This window comes from Anguilla anguilla, chromosome 1, assembly GCF_013347855.1.
Source record: "Anguilla anguilla isolate fAngAng1 chromosome 1, fAngAng1.pri, whole genome shotgun sequence".
NCBI classification, from domain to species: domain Eukaryota; kingdom Metazoa; phylum Chordata; class Actinopteri; order Anguilliformes; family Anguillidae; genus Anguilla; species Anguilla anguilla.
This window is the reverse complement of record NC_049201.1, coordinates 78,746,203-78,769,167: the sequence shown is the minus strand read 5'-3', so window position 1 is coordinate 78,769,167 and position 22,965 is coordinate 78,746,203. Positions and strand designations below refer to the sequence as shown.

The 22,965-nt window shown below is 42.8% G+C and overlaps 1 protein-coding gene across 1 annotated transcript; it reads left to right on the top strand.

Moving 5' to 3' along the window:
- Positions 1–2,205: 2,205 nt before the first annotated feature.
- Positions 2,206–17,616, top strand: zbtb8os (zinc finger and BTB domain containing 8 opposite strand). Its single transcript, XM_035395148.1, has 7 exons — positions 2,206–2,397; positions 3,873–3,897; positions 4,655–4,776; positions 10,061–10,143; positions 13,775–13,827; positions 15,061–15,097; positions 16,361–17,616. The coding sequence occupies exons 1-7, from the start codon at positions 2,316–2,318 to the stop codon at positions 16,445–16,447; spliced, it is 489 nt and encodes a 162-aa protein (XP_035251039.1). The 5' UTR covers positions 2,206–2,315; the 3' UTR covers positions 16,448–17,616.
- The last annotated feature ends 5,349 nt before the right edge of the window (positions 17,617–22,965 follow it).

Below are 22,965 nucleotides of genomic sequence, written 5' to 3'. Positions count from 1 at the left end.
TAACGCCACTCCTCTCCACTTACCTTTAAAGACTCACTCAGTACTCTACTGCAGGTAACTCCACTCCACTTACCTTTAAATACTCACTCAGTACTCTACTGCAAGTAACTCCACTCCACTTACCTTTAAATACTCACTCAGTACTCTACTGCAGGTAACTCCACTCCACTTACCTTTATACCTTTAAATACTCACTCAGAACTCTACTGCAGGTAACTCCGCTCCACTTACCTTTAAATACTCACTCAGTACTCTACTGCAGGTAACTCCACTCCACTTACCTTTACATACTCACTCAGTACTCTACTGCAGGTAACTCCACTCCACTTACCTTTACATACTCACTCAGTACTCTACTGAAGGTAACTCCACTCCAGTTACCTTTAAATACTCACTCAGTACTCTACTGAAGGAAACTCCGCTCCACTTACCTTTAAATACTAACTCAGTACTCTACTGCAGGTAACGCCACTCCTCTCCACTTACCTTTAAAGACTCACTCAGTACTCTACTGCAGGTAACTCCACTCCACTTACCTTTAAATACTCACTCAGTACTCTACTGCAAGTAACTCCACTCCACTTACCTTTAAATACTCACTCAGTACTCTACTGCAGGTAACTCCACTCCACTTACCTTTATACCTTTAAATACTCACTCAGAACTCTACTGCAGGTAACTCCGCTCCACTTACCTTTAAATACTCACTCAGTACTCTACTGCAGGTAACTCCACTCCACTTACCTTTAAATACTCACTCAGTACTCTACTGAAGGAAACTCCGCTCCACTTACCTTTAAATACTCACTCAATCCTCATATATATTGTGGTATGTGTAGTAGACATGCGAGCATTTGCATCATTCATTCATTCACTCTCAGGAAAAAGGCACACATGCTTGCCACTGGGGAGGTATCCCATGGTTACATTAAACTGTACCACTAGCTAGAAATACATAACTAATCTGTAACTCTTTTGCTTGTAAAATGTACATACAAGCACCCAAATACTTTCAGGGTACATTTGGGAAGTTTTTTGTCCCTTAAAGAACAAAAATGTACCTCCACTGTACCTTTTTTTCCCCTCAATGTCCAATCCTTTTATAGCAATTTTAAAATTGTGAAAATTATCCAGAAACCACAGCAGGGCTTATAATATTCATGGCTGCTACATTTATATTTATTATAATATAATAATATTATATTAGTCAACATTTACTCTACTCAGCAGAAAACTAACTAGCTAATTTTAGGCACTTAGCAAAAAATGAAAAGCCCATATCTGCATAAAGATTGTAATGAATCTAAATATTATTATATCAGTTAGTACATCTCACAATCTGCATTTATGAACAACACACACATTATCCAATTTTTCATTGCCAGTACATCATGTAAAGTTAATTGTACAGGAGTTTTGACATGTAGTCCAGTGCACTTTCCCCATGCTATACTGACTGCAGATGGGGATGGGTGTTCTCCTTATTTCAGTAGTGTATGCTGTTACGTCCCCATCCTCTGCTTGCCTGGGTAGTGCAGGTGGAGGTAATACCCAATTGCTTAATTGCTTGATTGCCTCCACCTGTCTGTGGCCCAATATAAGCCCTGCAGTATGAGGCTGGGGAGATTCTTCTTTGGGGTTTCTTTTGTGTGGTTTGTGTTTGGTAGGTTTTTGTGAGTTTTTGTTTGTTTTAGTTTGTGTTTTAGATTAATAAATGTCTGAGTTTGTGTTTTTAGATCAGTTTCAGTCTTGTTTTTGGTACGTTGGACTCTGTTGTTGCGGCCCTGCGAGCCGGCCGTAACAATGCTTAAGCAATGTAAATGTGTATTTTTGAATTTGACAAAATCTTACAGAATACTGCTTTGCCATTACAACAAATAGGTAAATGTTTTCCCTTTTATTTTCCGTATTGTTCCTTCTTATTACATGATGTCAGGATCCTGAAACAAATTGCAGACATTAGCACTTTTGCAGTTACCTTCATTTATACAATAATAATAATAATAATAATAATTATTATTATTATTGTTATTATTATTATTATTATTATTATGTCTAACATTTATCAAAACTGTGTAGCACCCTCCTGGGTGATGCATAGAAGCCATTTTTTGAGCCAGAATGCTCACCACACATCCGCAAAGTGGGGAGGGAGAGCGCGCTTTTATTTTGAAACTAAGTAAGGAAAGTTAACCGGAAGTCGGCGAGCCCCGCACACCACTTCCTGGATTGATTCAGTCACTTTTTAGTTAGGCACTTGCGTCTATTAAGTTACCACAGTGAAACAAACAAAACCGAAGAGCGAAGTAGTAAGAATGAATGATCGCGAACTCGATCTTACGGAGGCACAGAAAGCAATAAAGGCAAAATATCCGCCGATCAACAAGAAGTATGAATGTGAGTCATTGTGTTAACGTGTTTTTAAGCTGGCTACCTATCTACGTAGCTAGCTAGATTAGTGTGGGAATTTGCCTGCCCACCAACATTATCTGCTATTTGTAATTTAAATATATGGCAAGCTTCTATCGGCACATTTTTATGACTGTTGGCTGGCTAGCTCTTAGTCGCGACGTCCAGTTAGTTGATTTAAAGCAAAAATCAACTAATTATCCAGTTCGCTTTAGATGCGTGGGCTTATTTACAACCGAAAGGCGTTTGGGCCGGTGTCTCGAAGGAAGTCAAAACTTTGACAGCTGAATACATCGGCAGTGTTTTTAATAAGCACCACTGCAGTGTAATTCAGTACACAGAACACATCCGTGAAAAGCGTTGCATTTTAGCTGAAATGGCAGCAGAACTTTCCCCAGTTAGCAAGTGCATACGTCTGTCGTGTGCGTGGAGCTGTTGGATACTGATGGATAAAAGTAATTGAGCTGGCTGCCGAACACAGTATACACTCACGCAAATAGCAAATCGTGTGGCTGCAACTCAATAAATATACTAAACTTTAGGTACGCAGACATGGTGAAGAGGCGATTGGCTGTGGTATTGTTGGTACCAGACGTGGCGGTTCCTGCATTTCAGAAACGGCTGCTCTCTTTGTATTTTGCTTTACCACAATGTCTAGAGTTTACAGAGAATGGTGAAAACACCTTGTTAATGAGCGAGGTCAGAGGAGAATGTACAGACTCATTGAAGCTAACAGAATGACCACAAATGCTGAAAAATAATGGCTGTTTATAATAGCAGTGTGCAGAAGGGCACTTGCGAACGCTCAACGAAAGTGTCCAACCTTGAAGTTGATGGGCTACAGCAGCAGAAGCCCATGCTGGGTTCAGCTCCTGTCAGCTAAGATAAGAGCAGGAAGACGGGGTTACAGTGGGCACATGATCACCAAAACCGGACAGTTGAATGTTGGACGAACGTTGTCTGGTCAGGCGAATGTCAATTTCTGCTGCGACAGGGGTCACTGAATGGTTTGATGAGTATGAAAACGATGTGAATCGTATGCTAATGGCCTTCGCGGTCACCAGATCACAACCCAATTGAACACCAATGGGAGATTTTTGGACCGATGTGTTAGACAGCGCTGTCCACCACCATCATCAAAAAACCAAATGAGGGAATATATTTGGAAGAATGGTGTTCCATCCTTCCAGTACAGTTCCAGAAACTGGTAGAATCTATGACAAGGTGCATTGAAGCTGTTTTGGTGGCTCGTGGTGGCCCAACACCTTACTAAAACACTTTATGTTGGTTTTTACGTTAATTTGTCACCCGTCTGTATATTGACAAGCATTAGTGACGGTTTCATGGTTTTGGTACCAGTAGGTAGGGACAGGAGCGACTAACAATCCTAGGCTTCACAGAACAGGATTTAATTAGTGTTTTTGGCAGTTTCTTAAATAACATGCAACTTTCTCTTTTTTCAGATCTGGATCACACTGCTGACGTCCAGTAAGTGGGTTTGAATCCAAATCAAACACGATATAAAAGTATGCATATTGTTAATTATGTAACGGCAGACCTGTAATAAAAGTTCAGATGTACAGTTGTAAAAGTTAATGTGTAAAGTTAATAAAGTCATACCTATTGTATTATTTTTTATAAATGAATAACACTCCTGCTGCTGCCTCAGAATGAATAAAACATGTTACTAAGAATGTGCAGTCATATGAATTAGTTTTATGCCGAATACAGGTGAAAATTATGTTTTTTGTTTGTTTTCAAATTGTTAACTATTATACAAATGTCCTAGTGTCTAAAGGGTTAATGTAATGCAAATAATTTACAGTATTTGACAAGGTTATGGGAAGAACTTGTCCTGCTTTGTGCTCTTCCCCAAGTTGTGCTGTTTTTTTTATTGTGTGTGTTTGTGTGATTTGGGTTTTTTGTTTGTTTTGTTTGTGGCGATGCTTATGTTTTTATTTTTTTGTTTTTTCTTGTTTGCATTGTTTCTGATTGTGCTGTCTGTAACTATATTGTCTGTAACTGTGTGGTCTGTAATTGTGTTGTCTGTAACTGTGTTGTTTGTGAGTTGTTTGTAACTGTGTTGTTTGTAATCGTGTTGTCTGTAACTGTGTAGTCCCTAGCTGTGTTGTGTGTAACTGTGTTGTCTGTAACTGTTGTTTGTAACTGTCTTGTTTGTCATTGTGTTGTTTGTAACTGTTGTCTGTAACTGTTGTTTGTAACTGTGTTGTTTGTAATTGTTCAGGCTTCATTCCTGGGGCGACTCCATGGAAGAAGCGTTTGAGCAGGTTGCCATGGCGATGTTCGGCTACATGACGGACACAGAGACTGTGGAGCCCATCGATACGGTTGAGGTGGAGTCAAAAGGTGAGAGTGGCAGATTGACAAGCACAGAGGGACAGACGGACAGATGAGATGGTTCAAACAGACCGGCAAACTCGCACATAAAAAAGATGGATAGACTGACAGAAAGGCAGACCTGCCAACCTGCACGCATTGTGTGTACCAACCACGCAATTCTTGGTCAAAATACGCAGGTACGAAATGCCAGCTGAAACTACCCCAAAAAAAAAACTATATATATATAATTATTATTTAATTACAGAAAACAACCAATTAAGTATTTCAACTACCGAACCAGATGCTACGACCTTGTGCTTGTGGTTCTGTAACCCCTCCCCGACCCACTCAACATCCACTGATACGCAGCGGTACTTTATTATCCACCGTGGCGTAACGCTGCATTGCTGAGGTAAAATGGGAAGTGGGGAGTAATAATCAAGCACAAAAATGTGACCGTAATGTTAACATATAAATCGGTAAAACATGTTCGGTAACTTTACGAGATGATGCATGTCAAGGGGTATATCCTAATGAGATAAATTTCTGTATATAGTTAGCCGTAGTTGTTGCTCGCATGCGATTTAGTCTCGTTACAAGACGTGTGAATAACTGATGGAGTAATTTAGCTGCAGTAACTCAAACGCTACGTAGACTCCCTGTTCAAACTTTGAATCGCGCACGCTCTTGTGGAGCAAAGTGACCATTGCAAAGGTGTTTGACTACATACTGCTAACGTAGCAAATAATTCCTATTATTGCAGCCAGTCACCCGACCAGCCTTGCAGTTAGAAAATAATCATGACGTCAGATGACGAGGATACTAACGAGAGAGAGAGAGAGCAGCAGACCTACTAAAAAGAAGCGAGTCCATGCCTCCCAGAAGTTCCTCACAAAATATCAGGAGCAATGGCCGTGCCCCTCAAAACTTCCGCACCATGCATTTTGCACATTGTGCAATTATGATTTTGACATTAGCCACCAAGGAGCTTCAGGTAATAATTTGGCTAAACCTCTAGTTACAAAAGCCTACATTCCTAGATAATTTTTCAATTGAATACTATTTTTTTCATTAGGCCTATATGATGTGTGCCTATATAAGCGGATTCAATTATTTAATTGTTAAATTAAAATGGAAATCATGAACAGAAACTTGGTTTTATTCATAATTGATAGTGTTTTACATCACAACATAAGCTTTTTTTTTACATTACAACATAAGCTTCTGTAAATACTTGAAAATGAAAACATGTTACAATATACAAAATAAATTATTTCCATTTTTATTAAATAAGTGAATGCAATTCACTTGTGGTTATCAGTTTGTATAAGCACACATATCATATAATGAAATATTAATCATGAAAAAATTGTTTTAAGCAGGTGTACTCAAACTTTTGTCTTGAAAGTATATCATAATATAGCCCAGTGCAGTGCAAGCAATATTTTAGAATCAGGTCAAATTATACAATTTTGCCTGATCACTTTAACAGTCAAAACTAGAATTATGAAGAAAGGCTTGTGTGTGCGTGCAAAGTGAAGTGGTGTGAAAGCATGTGAACTAAGCGTTACACTGACTACGGTGGTACTCAAAATATTTTCCTAAGGTTGGCAGGTCCCCATACGCCGATTTGTTAAGTTATTGTGCCGTTTGGACAAGACGGTAAGATTTTGTGGACAAATCAGGGACAGTTTTTCTCATTACCAAGTCACTGTATCTCACACGCTTAGTGGACGGACCGGACTTCATGTCCCTACTGCGTGGTCTCTGGCTCCAATTTGTACAACATGGCGGCGCTCACGAGCTACACTAACCGGGCTTCTAACCGCTTTTCACCAAGCCCGCGGAGAGTCGATGGGTGACGTCACAGGGATTTTGTCCACTTTTTTTTACGGTCTATGGTGTGTTTTTGCTGTAGCTGCATTGCTATAGCAGTTTGTGTCCACAAGGTGGCAGCTGCCATTGCATATTGCATATTTTGTACTCTTTTGGAACCACCCTCCTTCTGTTTGATATACTTTTAATATTATTCATGTTTTTCTCCAGACAATGTGTTTATATCTTTTTTTTTTTTTTTTTTGTGAAGGAGTTGGTTCAGATAAAGAGTTTAAGAGATGGTGACCTTGAGTTTTAATGTCCACATAAACCGCTTAATATCCTGATTTAATGTTTAATATCCTGATTTAATCTAGCATTATAATGAGGAGTTAAAAACAAGCAAGGAATAACCGTTCACGTGGTGTAGCCAGGGACGATTTAGGACTCATTGTGCCTTAAGCAAATACACTTCTTGGCCAGAAGTATGTGGACACCTGACATCTAACATCTTATCCAAAATCATGGGCATTCATATGGAGTTGATCTACTTTTTTTTACTGGTTTAACAACCTCCACTCTTCTGGGAAGGCTTTACAATAGAGGGAGCACTGCTGCTGGGATTTGCTTCCATTCAGCCGGAAGAGTGCAAGTGATGTCAGGCAATGACTGGGTGATTACAACTGGCTCACTGTTGGCTTTCCTGACAGAACCGTTCCTCAGGGGGCACTGTCATGCTGAAAAGGGGAAAGGGCCTTTCTCAGACTCTTTGGGGACGCACAGAATCTCCTGGAATGTCATTGTATGCTGCAGCATTAAGATTTGCCTTCACTGGAACTGGGCCCAGCCCAAACTATGAAAAACAGCCCCGGACCAAGGGGTGTCCACATACTTTTGGTCATATAGTGAATTTTGTAATATATAGTCTAGCCACCCCCCCCCCCCCCCCCACCGCCTGCCCAGATGGATCATTCCAGTGGTTATCAGCAGTGGAACTATTCAGTAATTGGGTTCAGTGAGGGTGTCTGTGCGATTAGGTTGCCAGAAAGGCCGGAGGACTGAAACAGAAGCCCTTTCTATTTCACTGACCACATTCCACACATAGAAATGTTATTGCGCACACACACGCGCACGCACACACACACACACACAGACTGCCTCGCTCGCTAAAAAAAAAACACAGTCACTTCCAGAACGTTTTGGGTTGTTTGGACAGACCTTTCATGTGTTTTGGGTGCGTTTTAAGAACTCCAGCTCAGAGTGAAAACAAAGACATGTTTATGGGATATATCACGAATACGCCCCGGTCTGGTTTGTGTGTTCGTTTCCCCATCAGCGCATCAGTTTCCTGTTGCTCTGGGAACTGATTTCGTTTTTCGTCTGATCTGATGTTTGAGTACGGCGGACTGCCTGCTGCCTCTGTAGTCCACTGTGCGCAAGCGTGGGATGAAGTGAAAGTAAATATTTGTTTCGTTCTCTGTGCTCTACTTCGGTAACAGTCCGAACTTGGTGGGAAAACAAGTGACAGCGCTCCTGTCAGTATGTCATGGAAACGGAGCAAACCGGACTCTGTCTGGTACACTATATGACCACTACCTGGACAGCCCTTGGTCTGCGGATGTTTTTCAAGGTTTTGGGCTAGGCCCCTTCGTTCCAGTGAAGGCAGGTTTTAATGATGCAGCATACGATCACATTCTTGATGATTCTGGGCTTCCTCAACAGTTTGGGGAAGGACCGTTTCCTGTTTCAGCGGGACAGCGCCCCCGGACAGACTGTGATGCACGTATAGAAATGGTTTTGTCGAGGAAGCCAGCTGCGAGCTAGGCTTAATTGTCCGATCAGTGCCCGACCTCACTAATGCCCACTAAGGCTGAATGGAAGCGAATCCTTCCAGCAATGCTCCAACACCCCGTATAAAGCCTTGCCCGAAGGGAGGTTTCTGTACCAGAAGAAAGTGGACCAACTCCAGTTATTTGATGTCAAGTTGGCCATGTAGTGTATAAAGTAATAAAAAGAGCTGTTCTGGCCTTCGCTCAATTATCGCGCAATTACCCAGCTTTGTGGCCGAGGCCGCAGGTCTCCTGGGCGGCCTGCGGCCTAGCCTTGTATGACCGTGGAATGTGCTCCGAGCGCGGTCGACGATGAGTCGAGGGGAAGTTTGAACAGTGATGTTTTTCGGTCTGTGTCTGCAAGGCAGATTTGATTTGTGATTGTGGCGCGTGACGCATCGTGACTCTCTAAGACTTTTGACTAAGGTGTGGACGGGCCTCACAGAGGGGAGCGCTCAGCGAAAACAAAGCCGGCCCGTTTTTCCAGCCCAGACGCGGCGCTTTTGGGGAATTCCCAACGCTGCTGAGATGTAACTCAACCCAGCTAACCAATGGAATTCCGCCTATTCCCCCGGGTGAACTTTTTAAACATGACCCCACCCGACACCACCAAAATCCCAAACCCCCACCCCCCCCCCCCCCACTCCACCCATCCCACCACGCCCGTCCGCCCAAGCGCTCTGCTAATTACAACACCGGAACCACAGACTCTTTCTGGGAGGCTCTCTAAAAGCTTCTCTCTTTTATCTGCTGCAGCAGGCCCTGCGCGGGGTTGAGAGAGAAGCACAGATCGCATGCGGTGGGTTCGTTTCATCGCCATGCACGCGACAGTGCGAAAGAAAACAAACGATTACGTTAGTGTATTTGGCAGGATTGTTGTTTTTGTCTGATTAGGCAAATGTGATAGTGCTAGTTTGTACTTGGCAGGATTCTTGTTTGCTGAACAGCTTACTCTACAGGGTTGGAGTCCTGATCGATGTGGTCACTTCTGGCACTACGATCCTTACTTCACTCTAGTGTTTCTTTTGCACCTCTACATCGTGAACCAATGCACTTGTTGTACGTCGCTCTGGATAAGAGCGTCTGCTAAATGCCTGTAATGTAATGTAATGTAATGTGTAACTTCTTCCCGTTTGGTCGAGTTGCTGCAGCGTTGCTCAAGCCAGTTTTGCTAACTGACCAGCTAGATTGAGCTTGAGCGACCGTTGGCCGTTATCTCAGCATGTGATAGGTCTGAACAATTAAGTTCCTTCACGTGCCTTAACTTCATCCGAACACGCATTCCCGCACTCACAGTCTGTAGCTGCTTCACGTTGTTAGAGACAAAATGGCTGCAAATAGAGTTCAGTCACTGTTTGCTAAGGATGTGCATTAGCCACAGATCAAAGGGGTGCCACTGGCAGCAGGCCATTTGGGTGTCCCCAGGAAGTCTGTCTGGGAATGTTCACGCTAGGCAATAACCACAACCTCTCAACAGTATACTTAAACCCTCGCTTGCAGCTGCCTCGCTGAGATTCGTACGGAACGCTTGTCGAGGCACCGTGGCGAGTCTCCCTTTGCGCATCGAAGTAAAAAAGGGGTTTTTAAATCTCAAATCTCTCTCTCTCTCTCTCTCTATCTATGTATTCCAATCTCTCTCTCTCTCTCTCTCTCTCTCTGTATTCTAGGAGATGACATGGAGTCCCTGCTGTTTCACTTCTTGGATGACTGGTTGTTCAAATTCAGCGCGGATCTCTTCTTCGTTCCTAGGGTACGGGCCGCCAGCCCGCCACATCCACCCCCTTCGCACGCATGTGCTGTGAAAGCGGAATTTCTAAGAAAGTTTAGAAAGTTTTATTCGTGGCACCCCCGGGACTGGGGCCCTGTTTCCTCCCTACAGACTTCACATTAAGTGTTGTGGTTTTGACTAAAATACAGGGTAGGATGGAAAATTACCCTGTAATTAGCAGAGCCAAAATACGATGTGCAACCAAGTGCGCTGTTGTTATCCGGTCAGGACTTTAACTTTGAGTAAACCCAGATGGGTAAGGAACTGGGCTTGTAACCGAAAGGTCGCAGGTTCGATTCCCGGGTAAGGACACTGCCGTGGTACCCTTGAGCACGGTACTTAACCTGCATTGCTTCAGTATATATCCAGCTGTATAAATGGATACAATGTAAAATGCTATGTAAAAAGTTGTGTAAGTCGCTCTGGATAAGAGCGTCTGCTAAATGCCTGTGATGTAATGTAATATCTTCCCGAATTAACAACTTGCACCCGTGGCTGAGTCATAATGGCAGCGTATGCAGTGAGTAATGCCCACAATCTTTCAGGAAAATATATGTCATAAGGTTGATAGAACTTAGTTGAGTTTTTAAATTTAAATTAATTTCTTGTATTATTCCAATTTTAATTATTAGGGGGTCACCCTCGGCTACCCTGTTAGTGGCACAGCACTCTGAATACTGAACCCGGGATAACTGGAGATCACCCTTTATCAACCTCAACACTTAAAATTATTTAGAGGGAATTACATTACAGGCATTTAGCAGACGCTCTTATCCAGGGCGACTTACACAACTTTTACATAGCATTTTACATAGTATCCATGTACACAACTGGTTATATACTGAAGCATTGCAGGTTAAGTACCTTGCTCAAGGGTACAATGGCAGTGTCCTACCCAGGAATCGAACCTATGACCTTTCGGTTACAAGCCCAGTTCCTTACCCACTGTGCTACACTGCTGCCCATCGGCACTTGACCCTCGGCACTTATGAATTCAAATGTCTCTATTTGGCTTCGTTGGTGGATCATTCCATCAGCATGAGAGAGGAAACACAAACACAGGTATACAAAAATATAAGCTTTAATGACAAATAATTGTTATTGGAAGTTAAGCAGTTTGGTTGTAATTTTGGATAGGATACTGGCACAGTGTAGCACAATACAATTCCGTACATGTAATGTGGAATGTAGTGACTAGTCAGACGTTACAGTATCAGTATTATGATTCATAAGTGAAACGCTCTCTCAACAAGATTGCTACACCACTACACAGAAACTCACTATGAACTAATACCATTTTACGCACGCAGCCTATGATTAGTATGAGACAGTCAACAATTAGTCACACTCGACTCATAGCGCAAAGTTCTTTAGCCGTACAATTGGGTTAACAGTGAATGAACATTTGTCACTATGCCTCCACTGCATGCAAGGAGGTTCATAATCCCCAGCAGTGTCATCTATAGCTTTGATCTTAGCATTATGGGTATCTGGCATGAGGGGTCTGGCGATCCTGAAGGGAAGTGGAAGATGGTGTTGGGATGTTGAATGTAACAGACACAGGCTCATTTGGGAGCTTATGCAGAAATAAAGCATTTGGGCCCTCAGAGAGAGGACTGCAGAGAAACAACTTACAACTGCCCTACATATATTACATTACATTACATTACATTACGAGCATTTAGCAGACGCTCTTATCCAGAGCGACTTACACAACTTTTTACATAGCATTTTACATTGTATCCATTTATACAGCTGGATATATACTGAAGCAATTCCTGTTAAGTACCTTGCTCAACCTGCGACCTTTCGGTTACAAGCCCAGTTCCCTACCCATTGTGCTACACTCCGTCCTATATTTCGTGAGGGGGGCAGCGTTGGCTGCAGGCGGAGCGATGGCTTCCGTTACATTACATCACAGGCATTTAGCAGACGCCCTTATCCAGAGCGACTTGCACAACTTTTACACTGTATCCATCTATACAGCTGGATATGTACTGAAGCAATTCGGGTTAAGTACCTTGCTCAAGGGGTACAACGGCAGTGTCTTACCCAAGAATCGACCCTGCGACCTTTCGGTTACAAGCCCAGTTCCTTACCCACTGTGCTACATTGCTGCCCATCGGCACTTGACCCTCGGCACTTATGAATTCAAATGTCTCTATTTGGCTTCGTTGGTGGATCATTCCATCAGCATGAGAGAGGAACCACAAACACACATACAAAAATATAAGCTTTAATGACAAATAATTGTTATTGGAAGTTAAGCAGTTTGGTTGTAATTTTGGATAGGATACTGGCACAGTGTGGCACAATACAATTCCGTACATGTAATGTGGAATGTAGTGACTAGTCAGACGTTACAGTATTAGTATTATGATTCATAAGTGAAACGCTCTCTCAACAAGGTTGCTACACCACTACACAGAAACTCACTATGAACTAATACCATTTTACGCACGCAGCCTATGATTAGTGTGAGACAGTCAACAATTAGTCACACTCGACTCATAGCGCAAAGTTCTTTAACACAATGTTTGTGTTTCCCTCGTTTTACTTTCAGTGAGTCACACGTGTGAGTCAGTTGCATGATTCACTTTTACCGATTCAACACGATTATTCCAAACCACACAACGTACCGAAAGCTGCCCCGAGAGGCACCACGGTCATGCCAAATACTCACATCTGTTGTGGGTTAGCGAGGAATCCCACAGCGGCCTCAGTGTATTTTAACCTGGGAATATGCCTCTGCCTCCAAGAACGTTCTGTGTTTATTTAACTACTGTGAGTGAAGACTTTCCAACGATTTTCATTAGCATTTTGAGGATTTGGCCGATGCTCTTATCCTGAGCAACTTGCACGGGTAACATTTTTACTTGCTAGTCACTTACGGAGCTGGATGTTTGTCCTGACGAAATTCAGGGATTGGTAGCTTTGCTCAAGGGTACAATGGCAGTGCCCCAGCTGGGAATCGAACTGGCAACCTTTGAATTACAAGCCCAGTCCTCTGGCCATTATATGACTGTCACGTGGAACTGAGGTGGTACAAATGCAGAGATGCAAAATGCAGGTAGCAGGGAGAACGGTGAAACGATGATGTAATTAGCAAAATTAACTTGGAAAAACCCCAGTAGGCATGCACTAGGCAGGAGACTTCAAGACAGAACAACTGAACTTTGAACAATGGCAGCTTAAATGCGCTGAGAAACAAGACACAGGTGGAAACAATGATTACCAATGATTACCGGCAGTGTAGCACAGTGGGTAAGGAACTGGGCTTGTAACCGAAAGGTCATAGGTTCGATTCCCGGGTAATGCCCTGCCGTTGTAACCTTGAGCAAGGTACTTAACCTGAATTGCTTCAGTATATATATCCAGCTGTATAAATGGACACAATGTAAAAAAAAAAAAAAAATGCTAAGTAGTTGTCGCTAAGACGCTTTCGATAAGGTGGTCTGCTAAATGCCTGTAATGTAATGTATTCTGTGGGATTGGCACTTCCTTGCCCTCGGGTGGTGTCGTTAATGTGTTGTTCAGACATAAGGGCCGATCACGGGATTGGCCAGTCAGACTTGGGCCTGTCGCTTTAACGCTGACGCCTCTGTGCTTGCAGGAGGTGAAGGTTCTGCACGTCGATCGGATGCGTTTCCGAATTCGTTCCATCGGGTGAGTTTCACCGAGCGTCCCGCCTCTTCCCGTTTCGGATTTTTTCGTCACGACCTCGTCCGCCCCGACCCAGGTGCTCCCTTAACTGCGTCTCGTTTCAGTCAGGTACTGTACCGCACCCGGCATTATGCGTACGCCACGTGGCCAAAAGACGTCCAACATCTCATCCAAAATTGTGGACGTCAATATGGAGTTTGGTCCACCCTTTGCTGCTATAGCAACCTCCACACATCTGGGAAGGCTTCATACTAGACGTTAGAGCATTGCATTCAGCCAGAATAACACTGGTGAGGTCCAGGCACTGAGTGTGCCATTAGGCCTGACACGCAGCTTTCCAATTGATTCCAGAGGTGCTGGATGGGGTGAAGTAAGGGCTTTGTGCAGATCAGTCAAGTTCTTACACACAGATATCTACAAAACGATTTCAATATGGACCTCGCTGTGAGCCCAGGCGCATTGTCATGCTGAAACAGGAAAGGACAGTAAAAATAAAAAGTTTTTATTCAGAGCGTTTTCTTTTCCCAGCATTCACCCACAGAATTCTTTTTCATCCGTTTGAAGAGCAGAGGTTTTTTTTTTGCGGTTTTTTTTTTTTTCTTCTTCAGAATTCTAAGCGAGTGTTCTAGAACTCCACTGCTTTCAGTCACCAGTAGCGATTGTGACATCACCATTAGAATGTTACATTACATTACATTACAGGCATTTAGCAGACGCTCTTATCCAGAGCAACTTAAGACAACTTTCACATAGCATTTTACATTGCATCCATTTATACAGCTGGATATATACTCAAGCGATTTAGGTTAAGTACCTTGCTCAAGGGTACAACGGCAGTGTCCTACCCAGGAATCGAACCTGTGACCTTTCGGTTACAAGCCCAGTTCCTAACTCACTGTGTTACATTGCCGCCCTATGTTCAGTTAACAACATTCTAATCACATATTTCGTATTCTCATGCCTTTGAGGAATAAGAGGTGCTATGCGCAAGGCTCCTTCATTGTACAGTCCCAACAAAAGGGGACCAAACCCGGCCGTTCAGTCACGAGGTAGCGCCTCGCGCTATAAGTTGAAACAGTGAAGAAAAGCATTTGAACAAAACAAGCGTTTTGCTTTTGCTTTCAGGAGTCCACACCCCTTCGATCGCAAAGCGTTTGCTCCTTTTGCTCCTGTCTGCCTCTCCTCTCCCTCTCTTTCTCTCTCTAACCAAGTCTTTGTGGGATTCGATTTTTATAGGTGGGGAGAGGAATTCAGCCTTGCTAAACACCCTCAGGTGAGTGAGTGAGTGAGTGCGTGCGTGTGTGTGTGTGTGTGTGTGTTTGTGCACGTGTGTGGATGGGAGCCTCCAAAGTATTTTCCAGCGGGGGAGGAGAGGGGGGGGAGGGGAGAGGGGAGAGGGAGTAGAAGAGGGGGTGGGGGGGGTAAAGAGTAATGAATGATCTGTTCTCATTGACTGACATCGTACTGGTTTGTTTAAAGAGTAACTAGGGAAACACCCTAGTGTTTAGGGTAAACAGCCTAGTGTTTAGGGTGAGTGAGTGTACGTGTGTGCGCATGTGCATGTGTTTGTGTATTTGCGTTTGTGTGTGGATGGGAGCCTCCAAAGTATTTCCCAGTTTCCCAGTGGGGAGGAAGGGGGGGGGGTTGTTTAAAGAGTAAGCAAGGTAAACACCAATATGCCTGGGCCTGCTGGTATTTGGCTGTATCTCCTGAGCTCTTCATGTGCGTGCTCATTACAAACACAAGTGTTAGAGGCTGAAAATTGGCATACATCCTTGATTTTTTGATGGAAAAATCAGGGGGAAGATCACATCCCTGATTTTACATTACATTACTGCCATTTGGCAGATTGAGTTGAGCGCATGAATTTGGGGGGGGGGGGGGGTTTAAGAGCAACAGTGACCCTAGGGGTGAGAGGTAAATATTCGGAAACCACACAAACCTGAAAAAACCTCGGGCTAGCTGTAAACGAGCTGTAAACAGTTACAACTGTTGGGGAATTACACAGTAGCAAAAAAACATAATGAGCACAACGTGGCAAGAATAATACCTCCGTGGAGAGAGTATCAATGAACAGCGCAACAACATTACGTTACATTAGCGACATAGCTCAGGAGGTAAGACCGATTGTCTGGCAGTCGGAGGGTTGCCGGTTCAAACCCCGCCCTGGGCATGTCGAAGTGTCCTTGAGCAAGACACCTAACCCCTAACCCCTAACTGCTCTGGCGAATGAGAGGCATCAATTGTAAAGCGCTTTGGATAAAAGCGCTATATAAATGCAGTCCATTTACCATTTACCATTTACATTACAGGCATTTAGCAGACACTCTTGTCCAGGGCGACTTACACAACTTTTACAACAGCTGAATGGAAGTGCAGTCAGTAGTGATTAGTCATGGCCGTGGTAGAGCAACTGTTTACTGAAGTGCTGGAGCGGTGGGTGGAGGTGTGATTTGAAGATGTGGGTCTGTGGTGGATGCGGGGAAGTGTTTGTCCTCTTGGAGATCTGGAGATGATGATGCCACTCTCTTGGCAGGGGACGGAGGTCAAGGCCATCACATACTCAGCCATGCAGGTCCACGACAAGCAGATGCCGGAGATCTTCGTCATCATCGACATATGATGGCCAGCCGGCGGCTGCGGTCATGTGACCTCACCGGGGGGGGGGGGGGGGGGGGGTTCGGGATCACGGTGTCGTGACTTCGCCAAACGGGCACGGGGTCAGGAATGTGAAGTGGGAAATGGTGGTTTGAGGTTACGTTTTTCTTTTGATGACTGGGTGGTGACGAACTGACCGAAATGCCAGCAGTGTTAAATGCACAGCTTAGTAGCACTGCAGTCACACAAAGATGTGACTTGTTAACAACAAAAATAATTTATCTATGAGATATAGGCAGAAGGAATGAAGGTATTCCAGACGTGCGGTCTTTGGAAGAATGTGTCTGATTGTGTTCTGTGGACCCCCCCCCCCCCCCCCCCCCCCCACTCCTGCCTCCCCCCCGCCACTCTCGCTGCCTGCTTCATGAGTAATGAGTCCTCTAGTGGTCACAGCACTGTTCCAAAATGCAATTAGGATGATATTGCGGCTTGGCCACTTGCATGCAGGGATTTTCTTTTCTTTTTTTTGTTTCTGGGAAACCATGCACCTGTCATACATCCACCTGTTGTGTTCCGTTATTTGTGAGAATTATCGGTGCTCTACAGTACCGGGGTTCCAAAACTTGGCCTGTGGACGAAGCCCCTGGGAGGTCTTTAGCACGATCGACAAAAATACGTTCATATGGGCGTACTTCATCATTTTAATCACGCATTTGCAAACTGACAGCCGTCATTCCGTTGTAATTTACCCGCATATTTTGTACTGAACACCACGCCATGCAGCCTGTGGACATTCTGCCTCTCCTGGTCGGTGTGCGCAGTCCACCCAGTCCACTGCTTTCAGTAGTGATTGTGACATCAGCATTAGAATGTTCGGTTAGGAACATTCTGACCACACAGTTGTGATCTCACACCTTAAAAGCGTTAATTGCACGGATACCGATGCCACAGCTACTGCACTGCAGCCCGTGGGTAGATGTTGACTAATTCTGTCAGACATTAACCATTTTAACGAGGTATGATAGGTTTTTTTTTGTTGGGGGGGGGGGGGGTATTCATAAGATTGTATATATGCAAGTACACAAGATTGTTTTGTATCTTTCTTTTAGGACAATGCTACAATGGGAAAATTATTTATATTCAGTGAGTGTGGGGGAAATGAAGAAATTAAAGAATGAAGAAATTAAAAAAGTGTTTTCCAGTTTGTTTTCCTTCTTTTGAGTGACACTGAAGCAGTGAATTCTGAAAACCGTTTCTTATCAAAGAAAGAAATGCAAATACTTTAACGGCTTCCTAACACTTTAACAGTTTAGCAGAAGTATTATTTATTTTCCCATGGGTGTGTTATATTTATTTTACTTGCTGTTCCAAACGCATTTGCAGTTATTGTGTTGGCCATTACATTACATTACAGGCATTTGGCAGACGCTCTTATCCAGAGCGACGTACAACAAAGTGTATAACCATAACCAGGAACAAGTATGACGAAACCCCTAAAGAGAAGTACCGGTCCAAGTGCAGGGAACAACCGCATAGTTCAACTTGGACCCTGAAGGTTAAACTGATTAACACCAACAACGAGAACGGCAACAACGCAGTCTATGGAAAAATGTAGTACAGTGAGGTCACGGATATGGGTTCGGAACTCGGGTCGTGGGTTTGATCCCCAGCTGACATTCCAGCGTCTGACTCCTGACATTTTAAAGTGAAATGCGTCAATCTGGTGCACTTTGGAGAGCAAAATTAAGAGGCTAGATTACATTACATTTACATTCCAGGCATTTGGCAGACGCTCTCATCCAGAGCGACGTACAACCAAGTAGATCTATGAAGAACTTTGTGCTCTTGTAAAGAGTTTTGTGCTCTAGTAAACAATTTAATCATAAACACATTGGTCAACACAAACACAAAAGTCCACGGGGGCTTTTAATGCAGATTTATTGTTTATCTCATGGGTAGAGGACATGGTATTAATCTCCAAAAATGAATAAAATGCCTTTTGACCATTATAAAGCATATAAATGAGCCCCTTATGAAGATTTAAGATGAAACATTGCTACCAGATTAAAAAATAATGCAAAAATGTTGTCACACAAAGCGGTACAGTGCCTAAATGTGTAATAATTAACTCTTGTATGTAATTCTATACTCTGTACTCTCATATGTTTTCTTGTATGGGGATGGGACGATATGAAAACAATTTTCAACCGTCCACCACGTTTTGGCAATGTTCCAACTCTCACGTCATAACTGTTGCTTGCTTCACAAAAACTATTACACTACTAACGTTTACATTATAGTGTGAAATATCCACATTATATAATACCACTAACCCATTTAAAGACACTCAATTTCAAAAATAACGTATATAACCTAAATATTTTCAGCAGTAATTCTTACATAGCAATGATGAAAGCATATCTATGTTCAGTAGATGGAGACAGAGACAGTAAAGCAATGATACTGTTCTATTCGCTTCTGTTTTGCTCCAGAAAACGATGTCAGCTAGGTCTATAAGCAAACATAGCTTAGCTATGCCCAGAAGTCCTCAATAATAATAATAGTATTTTCCAAGAAATTACGAAAAATCGTTGAGCACGTTTTGTTAGATGCAACGTCTTTTACTGCTACCACAGAGAGAAAGTGTAAGTGAATGCAAAAATTTGGTTACACAGACCTAAAAAACGCTATTCCAAAAGTAAAATTAGACATGTTATACATCGCTAGAAAGCTTATACTCTCACCTACTGAATAAATGAATTGTCAATCAAGCCAGACTGTGCTAAAAAGGGCGACAATGCCGTAAACAACAGGTGTTGTATTACGCACAGCTATTTTGGAAGGTACCCAGGCATCACAAATGCAAAAAAAGTGTAAAAATGTTTTCGGGTCATTATGAAACTGTGGCGGGACAAATTAGACCATGATGGGCCGCCACAGTCTATGTAATTAATGGGAAACACTTTAGTCAATATCCAGGTGCCACAAAGCGGGATTACTGGCTACTGTTTGTTACCTGGGTAACTGCACTGAGTAGAACCCTGGAACAGCTTTTATTTTTTAACCTTCAGTCCACGTTCCAGATTTGGGAGGGTCTCTGGGTGTGACCCAGTGCTGTTCTCCACCCATCTCAGTAATCCTGTTTCGCAATACAGGCCCCGGCTGTAAGAATGGATTGTATGTAAGGAATGTAATCTGCTCTGGATAACAGCATCTGCTAATTGCGGAAATCTCACGAGGTCAGAGGCTCCCCCAGCTCTGCTATCAACAAAAGATAAGGGCTCGATTCTCCGCTGAGCGCTCTCCTTCACATAGACCACATTCCTCAGTCGTATCCAGAAAGGGCTGGTGCAGCTGCAAGCCTTTGTTTCAGTCAGTCAGTCAGAACCTTTATTTAAATTCTCGGAGGTACAATTGAGGGCCAGGCCCTCATTTTCAATGTAGCCGAGATTACAAACACAATTAAAACACAATAAGTGTAATAAAAGATCATAGAATATAGCAACAGTAACTAACATAGTAAATAATAAAATAACTAGAATAAAATACAGTAAAATATAATTTAAAAAATCAAATAAAAAAAAATGTTTCAACTGAGCAGGTGCACACCTGATTCCACTAATCGACTACAACAGTCTTTGCCAAGCGTGCACCTTTGATTGGTAGAATCAGGTGCAGTTACGGCTTGGCTGGAACAAACGCCTGCACCAACACCGAACCTTTCTGTATAAGACCGAGGTCTCCTGCTTATTAGAAGGTTATTGCACGTTCCAGGATAACAGTTTGAGAAATTTGATCCTTAAAGAGAAAAAAAACAACATACTTTTTTTTTTTAAACATACATCCACTGTACCTTTATTTCGGAGTGTACAAAATAAATGTTCCTTTTGAAACAAGTTCTGATGTTATATGACTATTCTCTCTCAAATAAATTGCTTATTTTACTTCTAAAAAAATGAGGTCTGTAGACTATATCAGAAAGAAGTGTAAAACTTGTGATGACTAGAAATGAAGCTGGTTTAACGCAACATTAGGTGAAATATATATGCTTTATTATTGTTTATAAATAGTTAAAACGGACTGGCCGATTTAGGAGCAGAACAAAAAGAACAGAAACGGCACAAAACACAACCCAAGGATTAATTTACTTCAGTCTTACTTGTGTAGCATTTTTTTTTGGAGAAATGCAAATGGAAAGTCTAATGTTCCAGGGAAGTGTCTTCAAGGATTCCCAAGAACAATAGCAGCGCTTCTGTCAGTTTTTCCAACTGCTGTCAGTCATGACGAAAGAGGGGCTGGACCACAGAGGTGGGGGAGACCAGACGACTCTCAAAGCACTCTCGAGGGTTGGGGCAAGAGCCCCGCCGGCAGCATGGGGAAGAGGGTAGAAACGGCAATTAGTATAGCAGACAGTGGGTAAAGTGGCAGTAGTATGTATTGGGGGGACCCCGCCAGGAGTAGTATATGGCTGCATAGCTACTAGGACAAGGATGGAGAGCCCATGCAGTCATGAGGGGTAGACAACCATACCCGCCTATCAAGAGCCAGCCCATGTAAAGTCGGGTCACAGCTGATTGACAAGTGACAGCAAGGAAAGGATTGCCACCTACAAAGCTCTATGACTACAGGCTTCTCGCACCCTGTCTCCAGACTACAACTGATTATAAGCCTGAGCATAAAGGTGCGTTTTTAATCTAGGTTTAAATATTGAGACTGAGTCTGACTCCTTTATAAATTTTAAAAGCTGGTTCCACAGTAGTGGGGCCCTGTAGGAGAAAGCCCTACCACCTTTTAGGTTTTTGGAAATACTTGGGACTACCAAGTAGCCTGCATCTTGGGATCGAAGTGACCTTGTGGGCTTATAAGGTAGGAGCAGGTGAGATATGTACACAGGTGCACGTCCATGCAGGGCTTTAAAAGTCAGGAGCATGCTTAATGGGTAGCCAATGAAGCAACGCTAGTACTGGTGTAATGTGCTCATACTTCTTAGTTCTGCTCAAGATACGAGCAGCTGCATTCTGCACAAGCTGGAGACTCTTTAACGAGTTATTAGGGCAGCCAGAAAGCAGGGCGTTACAGTAATATAACCTAGACGTAACAAATGCATGGATAAATTTTCAGCATCCCCAACTGACAGGAAATGTCTAATTTTAGCTATGTTGCGTAGTTGAAAGAAGGCAATTCTGGATATGTTTTTCATATGGGTGTCAAAAGATGGATCAGGATCAATGGTGACACCAAGGTCTTTAACGACCATATTAGGTTCAGCCAAACAACCATCACAGTTTAAAGTGAGAGTAGACAATTTCTCCCTTAATACTGTGGGACCTAAAACCAACATTTCAGTCTTATCTGAATTTAGGAGCAGAAAATTTGAAAGCATCCAAACCTTGATATCTACAATACAGGCCTCTAACCGTGAAAGTGGCAGTGCTTCGTCAAGTTTCATTGAAATATAAATCTGAGTATCATCCGCATAACAGTGGAACTTGCCATGCCATGTGCCCGGATAATATTGCCAAGAGGTAGCATATATAGCAAGAAGAGTACTGGTCCTAGTACTGATCCTTGTGGAATACCGTATTTCATTATTGAGGAGCTGGACTCTCCTTTTAATTTGACAAACTGCTTCCTGTCACATAGGTATGATCCAACCATGCGAGTGCCTGTCCATGAAGTCCAACACAGGCCTGGAGTCCAGTAGAATTCCATGATCAATTGTGTCAAAAGCTGCACTCAGGTCAAGGAGTACAAGAACCAACACAGAGTTACGTACAGCTGACAGTAGTGTATCATTTGTAACCTTGATAAGTGCGGTTTCTGTGCTGTGGTGGGGTCTAAACCCTGATTGGAATACTTCAAGGATACTGTTAGAGCTGAGGTATGCACTTAGTTGCTTAGCAACAGTTTTCTCCAATAATTTTGATGGAAATGGAAGGTTTGAAATAGGTCTATAATGTTCCAATTTATCAGGTTCTAGGTTTGGTTTCTTCAATAATGGCTTAATAACTGCCACTTTTAGTGACTCAGGTACGTATCCTGTGACTAGGGATGTGCTAATGATTTTTAGTATATGCTGGCCTAGTACTGGAAATAGTTCTTTAATCCAATTTGAAGGAATAGGATCGAGTAGACAGGTCGTCGGTTTTGAAGACATAACCAATTCCGATAACTCGACCATGCTAATGGGCGTAAAACAGTTTAGTACCGCTGTCTGTAAATCTTCCTGTTTGAACCAGGTGCGGGGCTGATTATTAACATGAACAGAAATAGTGCATGATGGAGACAGTTTGGAAATCTGGTCTCTAATAGCCTCAATTTTCTGATCGAAAAAGTTCAGGAAGTCAATGCTGCTAAGATTGGAGGGATAAGCTGAAAACTCTGATGATTGTTTTTTAGTTAATTTATCCACAGTACTAAATAGAAATTTGGGGTTATGTCTGTTTTGTTGAATTAGTTTTGGTCTAGATCTAGCAGAAGCAAGAGCTTGCTTATACTGAAGAAAGCTGTTTTTCCATGCAAGATGAAATACTTCTAGCTTTG

Excerpts from the sequence above, each read along its gene's own strand:
- zbtb8os (XM_035395148.1), top strand. The coding sequence starts at position 2,316 with ATGAATGATCGCGAACTCGATCTTACGGAGGCACAGAAAGCAATAAAG. Across the intron at positions 2,398-3,872 it reads GATCAACAAGAAGTATGAAT|ATCTGGATCACACTGCTGAC; the intron begins GTGAGTCATTGT and ends CTCTTTTTTCAG. Across the intron at positions 15,098-16,360 it reads GCCTTGCTAAACACCCTCAG|GGGACGGAGGTCAAGGCCAT; the intron begins GTGAGTGAGTGA and ends CTCTCTTGGCAG.